Source organism: Camarhynchus parvulus, chromosome 3, assembly GCF_901933205.1.
Source record: "Camarhynchus parvulus chromosome 3, STF_HiC, whole genome shotgun sequence".
Taxonomy (NCBI): Eukaryota; Metazoa; Chordata; class Aves; order Passeriformes; family Thraupidae; genus Camarhynchus; species Camarhynchus parvulus.
The window spans coordinates 77,537,669-77,560,581 of record NC_044573.1 but is presented as its reverse complement, the minus strand read 5'-3'; the positions used below and the strand labels follow the sequence as shown (position 1 = coordinate 77,560,581).

Genomic DNA, 22,913 nt, shown 5'->3' with positions numbered 1-22,913 from the left:
GTACTGAAACTGAATGACCTTGATCAGCATCAGAAATTTTAACGTTTGGGGTTTTTAAAGGTCTTCCATACTGCCCCAGCAGTATAAGTACTTTGGTATTTTAGAAATCACACTATTTTGTTAGATCTATTTGCTATTGAAATTGAAAAAGAAGCTGCCACACTGTAGGAACCATATTCCAATTCCCTGAAAACTAAACTGTGAAATATCAATGACAAATAGTTTCATCACTGGATGTGTCACTGGTAGCTGGGCATCAGGGGGCTGCCAACATAGCACACCTGCAGGAGCCAAGTTCAGCCTCAGTTCCACTGACTTAGGAGTTGAAGTGACACCAACCATACGGAAGGACAATTCTCTCCCCTACTAAATCTTTCCACCTACTCCTAAATACACCTGCCCTTGGAGGAAAGGGCATCACAAAGCAGAAGCTGACATTTCAAGTGACATTAAAATCCCTTTTATGTCTTATTAATTCTAAGTCTTCATCCTCTGAAAAGGAGTGCCAAGATTGCATAGCATGACTTCCTCCTAGCTCTCCCTGGCTCATTCCTTAGGACTTCAGAAGATATACACAAAGTCTGTTTATTTAAGAGAAGACTTGTTAAGTCTTACTTTGTTATTCTTTTGATAGGAGAAAATATCTTCACTGCAGATGCATTATTTTTCTTTAAATTAGATTTTTAAAAATCATTTTAATGCAGATGATGACTATGTACATATTTCAATAAAGCAATATCAGTAAAAAGTCAGGAAAAGAAAATTCATACATGTTAGAAGCACTATAATTGAAGAAAAACCTCAAAGCTGTATCTTATCTGATGGAATCAAGTAAATTTGGCATTCTGAACCACTGCTGTGTCTGTCTTCTTCCTGCAAGGTCTGTCTACTTTGCCCTCAAATCTCTATCAGTAAAAGGTGACAGTTCAGTGTGCACCACCAACTGCAAGAAACCTTGTGGCTTTGCAGTTTGTAAGTTAAAGCCACTGTAAAAATGACCTTCTTTGAAGCCCTGCAAAGCCCATTTAATGAGCTACAAGACACCAGCAGTTACAGTGTTGGCAAAATTGCTAGAAAGGTTACCCTACAAGGCCCTGCAGAGGAATTTGCAACTTATTCCACAGTCACCACATTTTAAATTCCAGCATTATAGGAACCAAAAACAGACGAAAAAGGACATCTGCAAACAGATAATAATCAGTAAACTAAGTAAGGTAGAAACAGTCAATAATTCTGGGGTTTTTTTTCCCTTCAGGCATATCCAACATGACAATTAAATAACTACTTAGCCATTTTTGCGCTAGCCATTTGACAGTGTTTTACCACTGAGAACAGTATTTGACCAGTGGTAAGGAGAAATGTGTTATAGCAAAGATGTTTACCTGAGGAAAACCAATTTTAACCAAAGTAAATTTTGTCAGGTCAAGTATCAATTCATATGGGTCTTCAGCTTTTAAACTGGATCCTCTCTTCAGCTCTTAAGCAATTTTCTAGTACAAAAATCCCTAAGTGTACTGCAGCAGTAGCAGATGCACAGAGACGTTTATTTAACTGTCCCCACACTATAAAGCAATGACCTGTATGCAATCTACAAAATTCTTTAGAATGAAAAATCAAAACCCTTGGGAAAGGTAAATAGGCAGCAGCCAACTACACACTCCATATGGAATTTGACAACCATATGGAGTAAAGGACCAGAGCTCATCCTGTGACCTGAGCTACGTAAGGTCAATAATAAAGGTGGTTTGGAGCTCTGCTTCCATCATGCTGAGACCTCTCAACATGTTGAACCAAGAGAAAGCCTAAATTGCAGCACCCTAAGTTGAATTTGGATCTGCAGACTGAGATCTGATCGGTGCTGGCACTGAAGTCAGGCAAGGCCACAAACTTCTGGTGGTACCTCTGCAAATAAACTTAAAAGATGCAAGCCATTATTTTCCACCAGAACATAAGATTTTATGAGTGTTGCCTGAGTTATACAGGATAAACACAGAGTACTACCGGAGGCTTTCATTTTCTTGGCAAGAACCTGAAGAGTTGGCAGCTTATAAAGAAATGAAGAGGGACATTTGCTTGACGGTTTTAAGTTCCTGTTCTTTCATGCAAAAATTTAAGTTACTTGTGCATTATCTTAAAAATTACATATATATATATATACACACACATATACATACACACACACACATATAGCTCACCTTCTTTAATTTGAATGTTGCCTGTTTGCTGCCTACTGTGGTATCAGACACATTGAGTGTGCCAAGTTTTTCTTCAAGCTTTAAACGATCTTCAAGAGTTTTCCTGCAGAGAAAAACTAACATTAGTCCCTATTTTTGCCATCTTTTTACTCATCTTTCAAATAAAAGTTGATAATGCAGTCAAAACTAATCTCAATTTCTCTGAAATCCTGAAATGTCATAACTAAAAAAATAAACATTCAGGAAACAGAAAGAAAGATAAATTCAAATCATTCCCTCCAGACACCGCTTTCAGTAGAAACACTTTTAAAAATTATGTAAAGTTCATGGTTTTTGCTGCTAAAAATTAACATGATTCTAGTTGAGAAAGAAACCACACCCTTCTATTGCTATCGTTTTCTCTGAAATATCACAAAAAGCTGGTGATATTAAACTGCCCAAATAAAAAAAGTAACGCTAGATATATTCAGTTTTCTTGAAATCTTATAATTTCTGAATTGGAAACACTTTTGTAGGAAAGAAGTAAGCTTGACTATACACCTGAATGAATTAATCCCCAAACTAATCACTTCACTACTTAATCCAAGCACAAATGCCTGTTTGGACACTGTGCCCACAACAGTCTAAGTAGTCTGCTGAATAAAAGAACAATATAAACAAGAGAATGTGATAAAAGACAGACCCTGGGCCCAGACAGGAGCTCCACAGAAGCCCATGCCTTCAAGCCCAGTTTTTCACTGAGTTTCTGTAAGCAAACTGGTGTAGAGCCTCTCCCTCAGGCACCAAACTCCAGCATTTCTGCGGACAAGGGGGTAGTGCTGTGGACAAAACTGACAATTTTCAGCTCTCCTCCACTGAAGGTAATGCCCTGCAAAAGCAAGCCACGTCGATGGGCCCCAGTGGCTCTAGGTTGCGAGCTGGTATTTAGTATCATGGTTGCCAACTTCAGTTAAGGTGGGCTGTAAACTAGAACAGCTGAGGAGTAGAAAAATGCCTTGTTCCCACACAGCCTCCAGCTCAGGGGGAAGCAGCCAGGCAGGGACAGTGCTGCCTTCAGCCAGCAGGTCCCTAAAGGCACCTGGGAGTCCTAACATGGCTCATCCTTCTCCTATAACGTAGGTCCTATCAGTTAATTAGCACCCTCTGAGAATATGACATGGCTTCTATGATCACACTCCCTGCATGTGCTTAGAAATTAGTTTCTGCAATTTGAGATTCTATTAGTGCCTCATTAGCTCTCTCTGAAGAGGACCAAGAGACCTTTTCTGTACAATTTTTAAAGCAGAAAATAAATCATCATAAAAATAGAGGTTATATATAAAAAAAGAGCAGCCATCAAAGTCAACGGCATTTACTGTGTATGAAGAACTCATGGCTGTGGCCTATGCATGAAGTCTCTGAAGTCCACTGAATTTTGGTTAATGAACCATTTTATGTAACAAAGACTTTTCAGATTAACAATGAAAAATTAGTGTCAAGAACTACTTTATTTCTCATGACTAGGTACTTTGTATTTTTTTCTGTAGTATATTTTTCATTGAGTACATGTAAAAACTTGTTCCATCTGTGTGAATCGGAAAGACAAGCTAAGCCTTAGAGCTAACTGTGGCAGAAGATCAGTCACCAACATTGTGGTGGGATTTCTACATTCAAGTGAAGCCCCATTTTCTCTCCTTTGAAAGTGAACTGGAGAAATATGGCTACTACCCAGCAATTATTTAGCATGACTGCCTAGACACTGCTTCAGTCAGGAGAAAAATTAAAATGAGTAGGTACTAGCAACATGCTGTGGGGTTGTAATCTTACTGAAAAAAAACATAGGTATGGCTCTATTTATCTGAAAATGTGCAGACCTCAAATGATAGTCAATTGTACATACTGATATACAAACAACAGCTGGGTTCTTTGTTTTGGTTGGGTTTTTTTACATCTTCCTGAACAAATTAATTCAAGGGATACATTCACAGCATTATGGGAAGCGAATTCCCTTGCCCTAATGTAAAAACCCAACAAAAAATTACCCATGCAATTTTTTTTCCCTCATTTTAAGAGGACAGTTTTTCAGGACACGTCCTGCTGTAAAACAGGAATATCTCTTTACCAATACTAAGGAATATCAACTATGCTTTTGTTGGCTTTCTTGGCCACCTCTGAAGACACATACATTAACTGTCATACTTTTTATAAAATATGACTACTATAGTTTTTGATTTTGACATGTTTTAACATCAGTAACATACTATTTAAAGGGACATCAAGTATATTAAAAAAACTCTTAGCACACAGATAAAAATCCTTTCCTTTTATGGTTTCCTTTCAAGTTACTAGGTAGGAAACTTATGTTGTAAGGAAAGAAAGCAAAGATTTGCAGCCTTGTTGTGCAAGTGCAGGAGTACAGAAGGGGAAAATTAAACATAGACAGATTTGAAACAAGGGGTTTTATAGAACCATGAGTAAATTTTGCAGCTTTCCTGGACAGAAAAATGTGTAGACTGTTGGTCTAGAAAGAAATTTATAGCACGCATCACTGCTTTAAAAGTTGGGCTTGGAGCCGTGCTGAGTCAGGAACATGTCAAAAGAAACACCCAGTTTTATATAAGTCATAAACTGTTTCCTCAGGTAGAACATTATATGATTAGAGAAAAAAAGAACATCTAGCCATTAAATGCATAGTGAAGGTATTAAGGTACTTAATTATATTGGTCACAGACCATCATCCTTTAACTTGGATATATCAAATCAAAGACAAACATGCCAGCCTCACCAGATTGTACATGCCACTACAGTCTTTCCAGTTTTCAGTATGCTACTTCAATTAATTTTATGCTGACTATTTATCACTGAATAAGGCCAGCACAAAACATATTTATTTTCTCCATAAAATTCTAATATGTAAAAATGCTTACTAACCAAACAAGTTAGCTCACAACACAGGCTAAATCATTATGACTATAAAATGGTAACAGATATGCATTATATGAAACAGATATCAGCTGTTGATTTTTAAATTTCTTCTAAGAATTTGTCGAACACCAAACTCCATACTGAGAACAATGCTTGGATGAACACAAAAGGGGGATCAGTGAGTATACAGTTAATTGTTTAGACAATGATAAAAAACCCCCATGTAAATCAATTCAATGACAGCAACTCAGAAAACAAAGGAAGTGATGCTACCACATTCATTTTTTGGGTCATCCTGGTCTGTACTCAAATTCCTCTTTTTTTTTTTTTTACATTTTACATTACAGCCTATCTGTGCATCTACCAGAGAGGATATCTATTAGCAGCAAATCTTAAGACATTCTCCTTTCTTTACAAGCAGTCTGTTAAAAGTCTTTTGATGGTTTATATCATCACAGATATTCCTTCCTCTACAGGACAGGTCTGTGCTATATGCTTTTGCTTTTCCTGGAATGAAGAAATTATTTTCCTTCCTTAAACCCAGATGAAATGTTTCTCTTCCTTACAACTATCTTGGTTTATTTATTTGAATTTCCACACCGTTTTTCCCATTTAAGCCTTCCATATTTTGAACAAAATGAAATCTTTATGCTTCAAATTGAGTGTCCTTGAGAATTTTCTTTAGAGCTCAGCAGCTGAATTTGTGGAAAAGAACAGTATATGAGTAGTCTGCAGCCATACAGCCTTTTAATGAAGTATTTCACTTGCACTGAGAATACAGTGCCATTTGACCAGTGTTTCAGGCTCCTTCCAAGTTACAGCTAATATGACTATAAACCTAATCACAATGTAAAAAATTATTTTTAAGCTATAATACTTTGTCAGAGTATCCAGAGTAGATTTTCTCCTGACAAAGAAGAAAAACTGACAAGATTGCTTCATCTTCGGGAACAAAGAAAAAAAGAAAAATAATCAGAAGAAAGTTAATGGAAACATCTAAGGAAATTAAAAGTTCAGAATAAGTGGGTATATTCAATAAAAAGAACAAAGAAAAATCCCTGTGTGAAATTACTTGCTGATAAAAAACAGCTAAGGAAAACAGGGCAAAATCAATTTTGCTGAACTGCTATAAATCCCTATTTATAAAAAAATCACTATTTCTACTTAAAAGAGGTCTTACAGGTACAACATGGAAATCATAGACCATCTGACTACCATAGGAACACTGTCTTGCTAATACTTAAAAATCCATTTTACATGATCATTCTAGTTAAAGGTTGAATTTTTATCAAGTGTTTCTTTATGTGTCTCCTAAAAATTCCCATCATAAAACAGCTAGATTGTAGAGTAGTCATTAGTGACATCAAGAAACAGCCCCACTGTATTATTCACTTTCTTTCCTTTGACTGTATAATTTCATTCTAAATAAAACCAAAATGTTTATTATGAGATCCATCTAGCCCAACAACCCATTTCCAACATCAGTCAAAACTCTGTTCTGCACCAGCTGTGCTGCAAGAACTTTGAAGCTACTGTCTTGAAAGGTTTAATGAGTGTCTGTGCTCCAAACAATAAAATTCTATTAAATCTCATCTTCTGAAGGGCTCAACTCACCTCTGAAAAAAACTAAATCAATGAAATTTGCAGCCACTGAGCACCTCAAAGCCAAGTCCTTTAATTAATGTGCTCTTTCTTTCTTTAGCTTGAAATGCTTATCCATGTACCCATTATTTCAGATGATCACCAATTTAAGGAAATGAAAGAACCAAACCAAACAAACTACACTTAACACCCTCCTAGCCTGGTATTTTGTATTGCAAAACGAAAAAGAGAAATTGTAAGTCCTGACATTATAAGGACAGTGTAGATTTTGAAAATTTCTAGATGCCATAAAAATACCCAAACAAAACAATTTTTCTTTCACCATGTTGACCCATCTTGATCCTACTCCCAAAACAGTGACTACTCATGTAGCATTCCAAACCCTTTTGGACAGTCAGATTAAAAACATCCAGTCTGTTAATCTCATACTGACACTGGTGGAGAAATATAACCAGTCTCACAAGACATCACTGTTACCTGTGAGAACAGCACTTCACTAACACTGAGTAATGGATCCCCCAGTCTGACTCAGGAGTATCTTACTAATTTCATTTGTGTTGTGTCTCTGTCCTACTTTAAATAGTGTATTTGTTTATCTATAAAACAAAGCATACAATGACTATGTCACCTTAAGTTATACCCTTGGATCACCAAATGTAGCTTTACTAGCAAGCGCTTCCAAGCCAACACACCGTGGGCCTCCACTGTAGGGAAATACTTGAGAATCATCCACCCCCACCTATTAAAATAGGAACATTAGTCTTACTTCATTAATTTTTGTTTTTTGGCAGAGTCTTTGAAGCTTCTGAATTCCTCTCCTTCTTTAATCTCAAAAAACTGAGGTTTTAGTAATGTTTGCTGATCCTCCTTGAGCCTTTCCTGCCGCTTTAGTTTTTCCTCTTGGCGTAAAAGCTTGCGCTGTTTCCTGACCTCTTCAACCCAGCCTTTTTCATCATCTGAACTCTCAGAACTTTCTGCATCACTTGCTTTTCCTTCTGGTTCTTCCTCCTCTTCCTGCAGACAAAAATAGTATAAAATAAGAAATCATCAACTAATTTTCTTTCCAAATCATTCCTGCAATTAGAGTACGTGACAGCTTTTACACAGATACAGCTGAAGAGAACTACAACTTTTGAACAAAAGCAGTAACAGCAAATAAGCTGAAAATATATTACGAAGTTGTTACCATCTACATATTTTATATTTTTCAAACCTGTATTTGTGCAAAAACAATATTACATCTAAAAACTAGATTAAAATTATAAATTACACTTAATTATTGTAGCTGATAAGACATTCTTGCATTGCCTCCATCTTTCTGGGGTGAAAAGTCTGAAAGCCTGAAATGGAGGAAAAGAAAACTCCATAGGCTTTCTTAATCTAAATGGAAAATATTTTACCTGTCCTTGTGCTTCCAGTTCTTCTAAGATCTTTAGCTTCCTCTTTCTTTTCTCACTTATTTTAGAAACAAGTGGGTTAAGTAGCCTAAATTCTTCACTCTGCTCATCCACCTGGAAATCTGGATTCTCAAACATGACCTTAAAACGATCATCTTTGAGAAGGCTGGGCAGATTCTGGAACAGAAGCAAAGCATGAGCAAGTTAGACAATTCTGAAACAGACATTAACAAAATACGTAACACTTTTTCTTAATTAAACAAAATTAATAACCAGCATATGAAATGCCAGTTGCTTTATCCTTCCAGGTCAAATAAAAATCAAGATTTATGCTTATTGTACTTTAACAAAGATTGTTTTAAGCTACCTGTAAGCAAGAGTTTTTTTAATACACAGTACAGACACTTTAAATACACAATTACTAATATTTTCAGATAAATGTTTCTCATACATTCAGCCAGCTAGTCTGGAGACATGTTGATATCTACTGACTAATCAGCAGTACCTGCAAGGCTAATATACTGCCTGATGGGGATGAGTCTACAACAAGTAAAACAAATTATAAGGGTACGTATCTTTATGTAATGCTGCTATTATTTTACTGTAAATAATTAAGAAGAAATGTTGTTATACATATTATAACACTTTTTCTTCACTACTTTCACACACAGAATGTAAAAGGCAGTTTAAATCACGTCAAAGTAAAATGAACTCAGTGTAAATTATGCTGCTGGTGAATTCAGAAGAGTTAAAGCTACTAATTCATCTTAGGAGAAGACCAGTTACTGTCATTTTAAAATCATTTCATACATAGCTTTTTAATAGAAAATGTTAATTTTTTAACATTGCTCAACTTATACCAGCATATTAATCCCACCACTGCACTAGGTTTTCATTGTTGTTGAAGAAAAGGAGGGTGGAACTAAAGATACAGAAAACGAGAATAAATTTGAAACACAAAATCAGTGCAAATGTGTAACTTTCAACCACAACAAAAAATTAAATCCCAAAGCCTGAAATCAATTGCTTGTCATAGGACTCTAATACTGTTTCAGAAAAATAATCTCTATGTACATTTTTATATACACTCTATTTAGTCTACTTAATAACACAATCTCTAGGTACTTCAAGACAAATCAGTCCCCATCTACTGAACTCTCATTTAAGTTTCACCACCACCTATCTTTTTAGTAGTTCATCCTTCCTCTAACCTCAACACATAAGATTTCATTATTTATCACATGCAGGCTAGTGTCTGCCTATCATGAATGCTATATTCCTGTAAGAATGAGGACCTATGAAGTGCTACCTATAAAAAGCCTCCCCTCCCACTAGATACTAAACATTTACCCATTTCTTCGATTAAAAACTTCTCATAGCAGAGTAATGGATTACTTTTAACATCCAGAAGAACTCATGTTGCATAAAAGTAAACCATTTTGGCTATTCTATAAAATATATTTAACTGTATACACAAAAAAGGCAACTGTATCTTAAATTTTATAGATAACATCTATCCTGTCATGGTCACCACCAAAATACCAGAAACATATGCAACAGCAGGTCTTGTTTGAACAGCTGTGGTATTGAGGCTGCATTAACCAGCTTTTGGAGTTCTGTGAACCCCATATTACCTTCACAGTGAGTATTTAATAATTTTTAGCATCAAGTTACTATATATATATTTTTTTTGGGCTGCAGCTACAGTCAAATACATCTTAAAGCCACCTACCAGAATAAGTTATTTATAAGAAACAGAACAAATGGTATTTTGAATCTCTTTGGCCAAACAGCAACAACAAAAAAAATTAATCCTGTAAGCATTGCTAGTTCTGTGCTCCCAGCTAGAGAATTCACCAAAACAAGAGCTCACCTTTTGTTTTCTTTTTTTACTAAACTGTTGCTCTTCTCCTTCTTCTTCAATCAGTTTGAGTGCAAGTTCTTTATTAACTTTTGGGAGTTTCTAAAAAGAGGAAAGCAATTAATAAATTAGCCTTTTACACATGCAACCTACATGCTTTACTTTCTTAAAACTGTTGCAGAAAAGCTCCTTGACTGGTTCCAAATATCTCTAGGTACTAGTAAAGCAACTGCCCTTAGAGAAGATTTAAGAACTTGTATATTATTTTTAACTTCTAATGCATCAGCTTTAGAACTTTAAAAGCAACTCTTTCTCCTTTTATGTTGAACGGATCCAATCTAGAAAGTTACTAGTTATAAAAACAATACAATTTTCATGTATCTCTTTCCAGAGTATCATGTTTCAATGGCTTAATTAATTTAATGACAGAAGTAGAAAATGCAAAGTTTTACCAGTGGATTATTTGCTCAAGTGGCAAATGAGATGAGACCTGCTCTTTTAGTTTGGTATCAGCCTTTCAAAATCCCACACATGGGAATTTTATGTTTCCATTCAAGAAGTTCTATAAATCACTTTGTGTGTGCAATAATAAACAGATTCAACTCCTAAGTCACTACATCTCTAAGATACACTTAGGAATATATTAGTCTTTATGAATAGCTTTCCCCAAAGTATACCATTTATTTCTAGGATTTACCTTCAATTGAACTCTCTGTGCACGAGTTTCTTCTATCTTCTGCCTTATTTTCTCTCTTCTATATTCTTCATAGGCAAAGGGGTTGGCCATCATTTTTGCCTTTGAACAAACAGGAGGAAGTAAAAAGAAAGTACCATTAATACAGGACACAGTCGTTATCTGGATGGAAAAAAACTCCAGCCAAAACAAAAAACCACAAAAAGATGAAGAAAACCCACAGCACGTATGTTTTATTGTTAAGAATAAAAATTTACAAGATTCAGCCGTAGTTACCTTATGATAAAGTCTTATGTCCATGAAGAAGCCATGCATATATGCTCTGAGCAATGATGATCCAATGAGATGAGCAAGGCCTAGGAAAAAAGTTCCAGAGAATTTCAAAGAACTTTCACATATAAAGAACTTCTATTCCAAAACAGCCACTTCACTTCCTTAAGACAAACAAACACTGCCAATGCAAAATATCAATCTAACAGTCACAATCATGACATCAAGACTAAGCAAAAGTGGGAATAAGAATTGTTTTGGCCAGCAAAAAATTCAAGCTTCTTCGGAGCAATCAGATCCACTTTTCTTGTCATAATACACGTTACTGAGCACTTTTTAAAAATTCCCACATGCACTATGCTCTACAGAACTTCACAAAGAATTCCAGAGGATGATTTTTGGGAAGTCCATAGGTGTTTGATAATCCCCTTTTTAGTGTGATAGATTTTTCAATTAAAGAGTTTTGCCCTGTGTCAAACCCAACACTCACAGTCAGAGGTAAATTAAGTAAACTGGAGCAAAACATTGCAATCAAACCATGTAATGGACAGAAAAAGGACTAACTGCCTCAGGACAAGGTTGCTTACCTTCTCTGCTATATAATTTTCAGTATTTCAGTTTCTTGAAACTATTAGCCCTAGAATGATTTGCATTTTCTGAAAATTACTACAGTCAAATAGGGTAGCCTTTGGCTGCAAGTTCCAAATTCTATTTCAGCACCTCAAAAATATTTTGACAACTAAACCAACTTTTCTTCCTATGCCTTCCATGTGGCATATGAAAGCACAACAGATTCCCAGATGTATTATACCAGCAAATATCAATCACCTTCTTGAGATAAAAATCTGAGAAACACAAGTGTCTTGTGTTATACTGGTTGGGAATCAAAGAACTTAGAGCCATCAGTCTGGAATATTAATAACCAAGAAAACAAGAGAAAACTTCTGTCAGTGAATTTCTAGTAGCCCTCACACATCACACTGAAATTACAAAAATCAGATGTGTAAATGTTCAAAAACTGAACAAAGTCAGCCAAAGAGTGTATACAACTGTTTTACCTAAATTTTCAAGGTCTTTTCTGGTAACAAATTTGTAATCATCATAAACAGTGCTTTCTGGATTCTCTTCCAGTTCTTCAGTCAAGTTGTCCAAGAAGGAACACCATTTTGGGGCAGGTCCTAAAACCTGTGGATATTATGGAAAGTTAGAACATTGCATTTTCTTACAGAAAGCCTACAGTTAGGTTCTTGGCTACTATGCTACAAACAAATTAATCCCACAGCACTTAGAGAACACAAACCTACTGCTTGCATTACCAACAAAGAGTACTATAGATTAGCTAAGTGTAATTTAAATCATTTGAGACCAGCCAGTCTAGAGGTTTCAAGTTTAACTGTTTCAAGTGGTCCCAGTCTGATTAATTTTTTAAAAGCTTACAGCCAAACATTATAGAAGAAATTACAAACTAATGGCACTAGATAGCAACTAATTTGTAAATTGCTGCTGGATCTTGAACTTGTTAGGTTCACTATGCAATCATGTTAAATCCTACTCTACCCTGTTTATCTTAATTATAACACCACAGATGTATTTAATGTATTTTATTCAGGGATAAACCCAGACTGTATGAACAGATAATAGGAAATATTAAGAATACTTGCATATTTCCATGATGAGGCAAAAGATTTGTTTGCACAGTATTAGGTAGCACTATCAATGTATTTTTCCATATAAGTTTCCCCCAATTCCCCGAGTTAAAAATCAGCTCCCTTTACTTTTCCCTCCTGCTGTTCTGATTGAGATTCTGTTCCATCTTGACTCATGCAGCCACACTCAGCTGTTCCAGTAGTCTTATTTTAGTAGGTGAGTTAGCTGCATGGAAAAATCTAACACTGCATTTCTCTCCCTAGTGTAAATCAGCTGACATTTTAGAATGTTAAGTGACCAGCTAAATCCCATAGTGGGACTTTTAATGAGGCTTCTGATTTGTTTCCTAAAAATTCATGTTAAAAACTCCAGTCAACCATAGGAATGCTCGTGATACAACAGCATTTTAAGATCCTATTCAATTAGGGAAACAACTATAAGTGATTTTATTTATTTAACATATACATAGTTTGTTTTAACTTGATTGCTGATTAACTGTATGAGATAATGCTGTTCATTTAAAAAGTGTGTTTCTTCTAATTCAAAAGTCTTATTTTGAAGACAACTATACTCAAAAAGCCCTGTAAAATTGTGCTCTAGACCATAACATTTTATCTAGCATATTCTTGCCTGTAACACTCTAGAAAATAATATTTTATTCTAGCCCACTACTGTCTCTCTGTATTAAATACGATTTATCTTCCTAAGATCTCAGCCCTAGCTGAAACCATGACATGCCAAATGAAAAGTGCACTTTTTTTACCATGCTGCATATTTCATTCCAATCACCAAGCACTTCCAAGGAAATACCCAAGATGTCACTAACAAGAAACATTTTACCTACTTAATTAACCAAAATCCCCATGTCTGCTCCAGGAATAAATGACATATATAACATTCAGACTGACCTCTCGCCAACATTCCAGAAGCTTTTGTCTCCATCTTGTCTCCATCCAGATGATTTTAATTTTTGTTTTATTTCCCCCCAACCCACTTATTTAAATAAGCTTTTATATTAAGCTTGTATATTAAAAAGCTTTTATATTAAAAAGAAAGCAGTCTAGATCTATTAAATGTCTTCATGCCACTTAAGAAGTCAGTTATCTGTGCCTCGTTACCAGACCATCAAAGCATGACAAGTGTGGAAGAACCTTAAGTTTACCTACAATTTTGTTTTAGATGAAGCAGTTTGTACTTCTTACTAAAAAACTCCCAAGCTGCTTACTAGCTAAACAAAACTTCTCTTGTAATAAAATTTAAGGACAACATTCTCTCCTATATGCAAAGCCTGATACTGAGAGTAAAACTTTTCATGGGGCATAATCTGTACCATGCAACACATGAAGCAAAAAACCTGATTATTCACAATCATCTGTGGAGTGAATTGGATGATCAGATCATAGAAAACAAAGTGGGGGAAATGAGATAATTAATGGAAAAAAGTGGTGACAGAATACCAGGAAAAAATAAAAAGTCCAACCATTATCAAAATTTCGCATGTTAACTGACAGAAAGGAAAACCCTACAGAGATGTCTGTGTATGTTTATTACCTTATTTCCCCTTCTCCCACCCTGCTGAAACCACTTGCCTACCTATTCTAGGACACCTTAGGAGCTCTGCCTTCATGCATTAAAATGAAACATTTTTTAAAGCTTGGGAAGAAAATTTCAATTCAAAAATAGAAAAGGAAACAATATCAGCCACAATGACAAGAACATAAATAAGAAAATTTTGTCCTTCTTTTGCAATAGTAATTCTTCACATAATTTAATTGCTACTGCATTTTTAATTGCAGAATTTAATGGTCCACTGTCAAACAACAGCTGTCCCATGATGATGCTAAAAGCACTCCAGAATGCCAGGCTACAGGGCTCCACCATTCCTGTGCCCAGATACAAAAGCAACAATTGACAGGGTTGGTCTGCACTGGGCCTCCAGGGACAAGGTGGGAGAAGTGAAACTGGTCTGTCTTCCCCAGTTCATGACTTTCCATACAGTGGCCACATTGCAACACAAGTGGGACCCCTTGGAGCTGCTGTCATCCAGCACTGGCACCACCTCAGCCTGGCCTGCAGTTCCTGTTAAAGCCACCAGAACAAAACAAAGCTATGGAGTTTGTGTAGGTCAAGTAATATACTTGCCAATTTGGAGTGAAAAGGTACAAATCTACCACACCTCACAGAGGAAAATGCACTGAAATTCACAGCACAAATAAGAAAATGTTATGAGGTAGGTAATTGCATGCAACTTAAGTGACAGATATAATTTTTACAATATTCATGATATATCAAATAGGTTTCTCTGCAAGTTTTAGAAAAGTTGCACTCAGCCAATGGGAAAATGATTATTAAATGAGTGCAGATCTATGTTTGGCTTTTATCCAAATACTTTTTAGCACAGGAAGACCAGATGTGAGCACCAACAGTGATCAAATTAATTTTTTTTTTCTGTTTTCATTATTATTCTGTTTTCTGTAGGATAACCACTTCTAGAGACAATTTCTGCCAAATGCTACTGAAAGTCAGTAAGATTGCTTTGAAAATGTTTTTGCCCATGAAGAGAGGAGCCTCACCCACCAGCAGAGCCCAGCTGGCAGCGAGTGAGGGGGTGCTCTGTGCTCTGCTCCCCTCCTAGCACCTTCCTCCTTCATTGGAAACAGCACCCAGGAGGTCACCAAAGCACAGCTGTCCCTCAGCGTCCCACCACCACACTGTGAGGCAGAGCGACAGACTGGTCACACCAGTGCCCTCCTCCCCATAGCAAAACTTACTACTACCATGGTAATGCACACACCTCACCACTGCCTTTCATCTTATTCCAACCCATAGGAAGTAAAAATGTGGACTTAATAATTATTAGTACTGTGCCACCTAATATCAATTTTTTCTTACACACATTAGAATATTTGTCTACTTTACACATAGAAAACACAAAATATGAGGAGTCGTCTAGCATGCAGACCAAACTGTCCTAGAAGAGAAAAATGTTCACAGAAAAGTATTCTTTAAACATTGTAAAAAAACTTCAAAAATCACAGTTCTTTGTATTCTATTGTACAAGATGTTTGACTTCATAATCTTGTGGCACCACAAATCTTACATGGTACAGAATGTTCTTCTGGCCATGCCTAATTCCTGAGCACTTCTGTAGAAATATCATCCTGTCATTGGTCTGTAATTCTCAGAAATTTAATGAACCCTAGAACAGCATAGGTATTATGCCCAGCCCACAACACATGTTCCTTATCTTCATTTGAAACACCAGACAGCACTTGTACACTTTTAAACACCACTCAACAGTTTGACAGCCAGCTCTGTAAAGCTCTTAGAGCCACAAAAACCTGCCCTAATTCTAACTAGTATTAAACATGTTCAACTACTTAAAAGAAGTCCAGGATACGTAGAAGTTTCCATAGTCAGGTATCAAGAGATTTAAATTAAACTACTATGAATGCACATCCAGACAAGTTTTGTTAAGTATCTGTTTGAAGGTTTCTGAGACCAATTCTACAGGAGTGACTGAACAGTTGCTCTTTTCTTCTCAGGGAGCAAAAACAGGTTCCAATCTGGTTTTCTGGATGTTAAACAGTAAGTTCCTGGAAGATTTCAAACAAGGCAGTGATAAACTCTTCAGCAATAAACAAGATGCCAAATATAGTAAGATTCAACCCTCCCAATCTTCACTGGTTTATTTTAGCAATCTGAAATACGCAAAATGCTCACAGACAGCATTTATCGGATTTGAAAATTACTCAGTAGAATTTGGAAAGTTTAGACTGTCCAAATTTTCTCTGGAAGACTAACTTAATGTATGTAGACAGCATTTAACCACACAGTTCGAGAGGCTTTGGAAAGCAGAGGCATTATTTGCTGTGGCTGTATGAGATTCAGACAAATTTCAGTTTCACAAAAATGAACTCTCTAAGGCTGTATCATGCCACACCATAGTGACAGAGTTAGTAACAAAAAAGCATGAAAACACATCCTATCACTGTTCTTTTGTATTTTAGAAGTAAAACCTTCTATCAAAAATCTACGTGTTGTGGTACCTTCTACACATTTTGACTAAGACCATTACTAAATAGCAAAAATGTACTAACTAAATAATTCACTGCCATATTATTTGAATAATGGTGATTACAACAAAAATAGCACATATTTAAGGTCTTCAATTTCTAGGTAGCGATTTCTAGAATTCAGATTTCTAGGTACAGTGTATTGTGAAAAATTATTAATGAGTTGGTGGAGACATTTTGAACAAGTCCAGTACATGTGAATGCAAACTGGAGCAAGGACTGTGAAAAGCAGCAAGGAGTATTTCTGAAACAGTAATGCTTGCAAAAGAATAAATACATCACAGAGACACTATAAGCTAGAGCTGAGTTAAGCATCAGAGGAGTGTGACTCTTAACAGCTTTTTAATGGCAATAATGGGGAACAACAAACAACAAATTTCAGATGAAGTCTGAAATATTCAAGAAAAACATTATATAATCTGAGTGCTTGTGATAAGATGGGACTTCACAATCCAAGGTAACTCATCCATTCCTCCATTCTCAATTAAAAACAAAACCAAAAAATAAAATTTAAAGCACTTCAACAAGGAAAGATTATTTTCTAGACTATCATTTCTTGAAACTAAATAAATTCTATAGATCCAACTCAAAGACTTCACATACATATTTACCTATAGGACAAAAAAGAATTCTTTGGAGAAAACAAATAGTAACAATAAAATCTTAATTTTGTTTGTTTGTTAATGAAATGGCACAATATAAAGCATTTAAAACCTTTAATAGGATATAATTGCTGGAGAAAGCAAATGCACATCTATGCATGCATATTCTCAGTTTCAGTCACACCATTTAACAGGAGAAAGATTACAGAAGGTCTAATGAGGGAGGTAAAAAAAAATTGTGATCCCCAGGGTGTGAGCAGTGATAGAAATGTGCAATTGCATTTTAAACATAATTAGCTCCCTAATTGCATAGCCAAGTTTAATTAATGCAATTACATGAAATATTAATTACTATTCATTTTAAGAATATTGTGTTTAATGTTTTGTTCTCTAATTTTAAGAATTAGGAAGATCTCAATATATAGTAACTTTGAAAAGTTTCCATCTAGATGCATTGAGAAGACAAGAGAAGAAAGAACACTTTGTTGCACCTTGTTAACAGTTAACATAAAATCAATTGCAACTGGTAACTCAAAAACACAGATGGATCTTTTCTAGCTTGTAGATGAGAAAAGCTGCAGCTCTCTGTTCTTGTTACTATGCTTTTGGCCTTCAACCACAGCCAGCCCAAGAGATCAGCTCGTGTTAGGAAGGAGCATTGGGATCACATTATCTTGTTATGTTTCTGTCTACATTTCCATACACAGCAATTCCCATAGCAACCAATGTGCTCCAAACAATATGTAATTTTGAATTCTCCATTCTTTTGTAATCTTCATTCTTCCTATGAATGCTCTACAATCAACTCCAATTATGCGCTGTTAATCTCATAATTCTATTTAATGGACTGAAGAAAATTCTTTGATTCTCTAAATTAAATTGGTTTGGGGAATAAACTCCAAACAAATTTCCCATATATTCTTCATAATTTCATGTTTTCCTTCACCCTGCATCATATGGTGTAAAGTTGGTGCTTTTAAAGACATCAAGTAGCTCAGTGGAGTACAGACCAAGAGAGACTAAATAGCACACTCTCCCCTTTTGGCATACTACTGACAACAGCACTGCAGCTGGTTTTAAGCCCACACATTCATAAATTTCACTGAACTATACAATGAATTGGCTCTTTCTCTCATCCTAACTCCAGCACATCCAGACATTTTTGGCACATTCATTAATCAGTGAGGTTGAATACCTTTCACTATGCTATGGAAGCTGCCAAATCAACTATTTGGAGGTTTTACTCCTTAGAGAGCACGTTAAAGGAAACATTACTTTTAAGACCTTCCCAGTGTTAAACAAGAACTCCTGCAGGAACTTGCATGCATCTTCTAGGAATGAGATACTAAATCTTTCCACCCAGGTAGTTATCAGATAGTAAGTACTTCTTTTTCTAATTCTAAGCAGTTTGGTTTTATAGTGGTGGTTTGGATTTTTTTTTGTAGTTGTTTTTTTTTTTTTTAAATCTCATACTCTCTGGTCTGATAAGTACTACAGTCAGTTAACCAGTCACAGGTCTGCTCTCACTACAAATGCTCCTTCTATCTTTTGAAGGAGACGATGGTCCAGTTGCTCATAATGTTGGGAAAAAAAACACCCTCAAGCAACAAAGTTACTCCTTAAAACTGTAAATAAGGTTACCAGAATAGCTCTTTTCCTCACAAGACAGAACTAAAAAGGGACACATCTTAAGTCACCTGTGACTTACCAGCCATGGCATGAAGAGTAGAGTCTGATGCCTCCACCAATGTCCCTATCATGTTCTGACATACATAAAACAAGCATTTCATCAGTATTGCTATAGATCTGTTATTTATCAGACTCCCTACAGGTTTTAAATATTGAGATAATGTGAAGTCAGAAAGATACACTGAAACTTCAAGCACAAGAAGACACTACTTTCACACAAAGTCAACTAATCAAATGAAGGTCAAAAGGTATGGGGAGAGTGGCTTCTCAAAGCATCTGTTACAACCATGACCTGCTTCAAGCACCTGCCCAAAAACACCAGTTGGAAATAATTCAAGAGTTACCAAAAGTCTGTCCTTATTCTACACAGCAGGTTCTATGGCATATCAGCTGAAAAAGAGAGGCAATTATGAAAATTGCCTTAATACTGTGCAGTAAGTTCAGTTGGGACTCTCTTCACTGGTTTTATTTACCTATGGACATGTGTGGTTGTCTTTCTTTATCCATGAAAAAAAAAAGTGCAGATGAGGTATGATCAGCTGATCTAAAGCCTTGCTGACAATAAGTCAGGAACCACGTTTTACTCTGGCCATCCACACCTTCCATTCCTTACCACATTTCACTAAGTGCTCTTACCAATTCCTTTGCATAGGTTCTGGTACTCATCAGAACCTTCATGAAGTCAATTATCTCCGTCACAACAATACCACCTTCATGGTTTACACAGTCTAACAAAAACCTCCATCCCATCATGACACATTAAAAAGAATAAATTCCTTGCAAAGTTCTTCCCTTGCCTTTACAATTGGGACTACAGTAGAGGCAAGGAAATGGTAAGTGGGAAACTTCATAATGTCTTGGCCTTCCTTTTAAACAAGGAAAGAACTTCTACACAGCTTCCAACTGTTCTAGTATGTTCAGAAATCCGTTCCTCAAAACATAATGGCACATACGCCATTCTTCTTACCATACAAAGGGCACAGGCCATCAACAGACAAAACTTCCACTACTAACACAGATGAGAGTAACACATGCATTGGTTTTACTAAGTATGCAACAGCCCCTGATGGCAATCTAAATTAACAAGTAAGAACCACCAAAAATAGAAATGCCAAGTCCCAACATGTCCCCTTATCAATTTCTCTTGATGGGACAGGAAAATTCCTCAACTGTCTCACTGTGTAGGATCTTGCCTCTTGTGCTTTTAAGTGGCTGGGAACAGAGTTCTTACAGTACACACCAGATGCCAAGAAATGTTACAGCATAAATATCTTTACAATCACTAAAACAACACATACTGGAGGATCATCTGTATTTTAGGGAAATTTGAGGAATGCTACAGATATAAAAGGGAATGGCAAATCCAGCTCTTTGTCTACCTTACATGACTGACAAAATACCAAAAATCTAGGAATGTGTGAGTTTCTAATAACTCCCCACCATTGCAGCTTAATTACTTTTTGCAAAACTGGGAGGAAGACTTCTGAGTTTATGCAAGTACTGCCAGACAAGACAAAGGGAAGGAAAAGCAACTACCTGTTGGGAATATGCAGCTCCTCCAGATAATGAAGATAAGTTCAGCATAAACCAACTTCACTGAAGAGCATAATGCTAAAGAAATTTTGCATAATTCAGGAAATAATTTTAAATGGAAAGCAACTTTCAAATAAATACTTGAAAGCTTTCACATACATGACAGTTTTATTTACTTCTAAGATCTTCTCTGACAAAAATCTTAGATCTTTGTAAATTTCACTATTTCTGCATAAAATAGTCATAACTCACAAGAAATTTCAATTCTGAGTGCAACACAGAAGATGACAATACAGTTACCCTGTACTTTTCAAATGTAATGAAACTGAGTTGAAATTATTACATGGAGAAAATTCTCACATGCTTTGTCTTTTCTGATTCAAAAGCTAAAACACTCTAGTTCTTATTACATGCTGATAGACATGTAGGACATGTACAAGTACAAAACTTCCATTCAGCAATTACACATATTCATAATCTGTGACTGCCTCCCTCTTCACTGACTGAAGGTAGGCAACTGCATCTCTGGATTTTCAGAAATCAAGTGAAGAATAGACGGTCCAAAGAAAAGAACAAGTGCAAGATAATAAATATCTTTCAGATACTCAAGGTTTAAAACAAGGGGAGCACGTTCCCCCCTTAAAACATGTTTCTTAAAATAAGAACTCAAGAACAGAATTGTTTGAGAAACAGTCACAACACTAAAAAGCACATGATTCTTTTCTCAGTGGTAAGAGCAATCACCTGGTATAATTCCATACAACTTCTGCTTTTAAGAGTTTTCTCCTGTGCTCTATGAAGGGTTTGACATAAACTATACATATGACTTTACAGTCAGTGTGCTGCTGTCTGGTCAAAAAATACTGAAGTGCTGTCTAGTACACTAACAGCCACAACAGCACTAAGCAGGGTTCATACACATTTATAATCTAACTAGTACATCATCAGCACCAAAAACATCTAAAACAAGTCTTACAGGAAGATCAGAAATTGTTTCCTGATCATCACACATTGATGTTTTCCTTCTATATATATGTGATAAGTGGTACTGTGTCTCTCAGCCAGCACATGGGAAATGGAGGATATCCTTTGCTGGGAATAAGCCCAGTGTGTTATTTTTCCGTTTGAAAGCGTTTAGGTTAAAAGTAGGAAGCTCACATTTCTGCTTGTGAAGATAAACAACTTTTTTCCTATGCTTGTAAATACTGTGAGATAGATAATGTATCATTTACCAGACTTTTTTTTTTTGTGTAAAGGATTAGACTGTTCTGGATGGAAAACACAATTTTGCAAGATTGATATATCAAAACTCAAAATTAGTTTAAAGGCCAAAGATGCACTCAAGTATCTTTTCATTAATGGAAACTTTCTTCTTTTGACACTTGGCAGCCCTAAAGCTCAACCTAATACACTACCTCATAACAACCCTTCTTTCCAGTCATTTCACAGATTTCAAAATGAACAGACTAAGATTAAGACCAACATTTTCCATTTTACGTCATTACTACCATTTTATTTTACTATACTTTTTTCCAGACTATGAAATGCTTTTCTACATTACCTATTGTTTCAGGATAGAAAAAATCTCTTAGCACAAGCCAGTTTCACAGTTGCTTTCTACTTTACCAAAAACATGTTAGGGAAGGGTTGTATTGAACAGGATGAACTGTCTTCTAGTCTTCTAGAAAAGACAGCCTCATCATATGATCTTCAAGACAACACTTGAGGCAGCACCTATACAGAATGACCTAATACTGCCAATCAGAAGACATGAAAACATTCTAAAAGAAATCAAAATCTTGCACTCTACTGGAAATATGTTCTATTAGTGTCAAAATGCCAAACACAAATATAATAAGAATTGCATCATTTTATTCATAGCTTTTACCACACTAGCCAAAAATCTGTACAGAAGGTCTTACTGTCACTCTAACAGCATCCACAAACTATTTGAATGACAGCTGACTATACAGAACACTGGCCCTAAAGGTATGAAATATAAGATGTGGACAGGTAGGTTTGTATTCCTACCATATAAAGACCCAGAAGAGAAAAAAAGACAATCAGCAGATCCCAAATGGATAAAATGTAAGTCTCAGATTAATAAAATTGTTCTGAAAGTCTGTGATCATAGAGCTAAGTGTGGAGAGTATACCACAGGGGAAACCTCCCACACTTTTAAAGTGAAAAATGACAGACTGTAAAGACAGGTATCTGATGGTCATAACATCTTGTACAGAACCAGTGAGAGCACCCTGTCAGAGACTGGCAGAAAATACCTACCTATTTCAGATAAATGCTTTTCCTGTCTGTGAGTGAACTGAACACAACTTTGACCAATTCAGCCATTTAGAAGCAGCTCATCTGGGCACCTATGATCAAAGCATGTTCATCCCTAATTCACATTCTAGAACTATTCCAAACAAATATCCAGAAAGAAATA

At 35.9% G+C, this 22,913-nt stretch overlaps 1 protein-coding gene across 2 annotated transcripts in view; it reads right to left on the bottom strand.

Annotated features, from left to right (window-relative positions):
• NOL10 (nucleolar protein 10) overlaps positions 1 to 22,913 on the bottom strand; it is a 53,023-nt gene that overhangs the window by 5,678 nt on the left and 24,432 nt on the right. For both annotated transcript variants that reach the window (XR_004060578.1, XM_030944629.1), the window contains exons 14-20: positions 11,982 to 12,108; positions 10,930 to 11,009; positions 10,657 to 10,755; positions 9,972 to 10,061; positions 8,102 to 8,275; positions 7,468 to 7,715; positions 2,196 to 2,298 (exon numbers count right to left, since the gene is read on the bottom strand). Coding sequence is in view for 1 of the 2 variants with exons in the window: in XM_030944629.1 (XP_030800489.1) it covers positions 2,196 to 2,298; positions 7,468 to 7,715; positions 8,102 to 8,275; positions 9,972 to 10,061; positions 10,657 to 10,755; positions 10,930 to 11,009; positions 11,982 to 12,108 (921 nt within the window). In the remaining variant the exon portion in view is untranslated. The remainder of the gene's footprint in view (positions 1 to 2,195; positions 2,299 to 7,467; positions 7,716 to 8,101; positions 8,276 to 9,971; positions 10,062 to 10,656; positions 10,756 to 10,929; positions 11,010 to 11,981; positions 12,109 to 22,913) is intronic.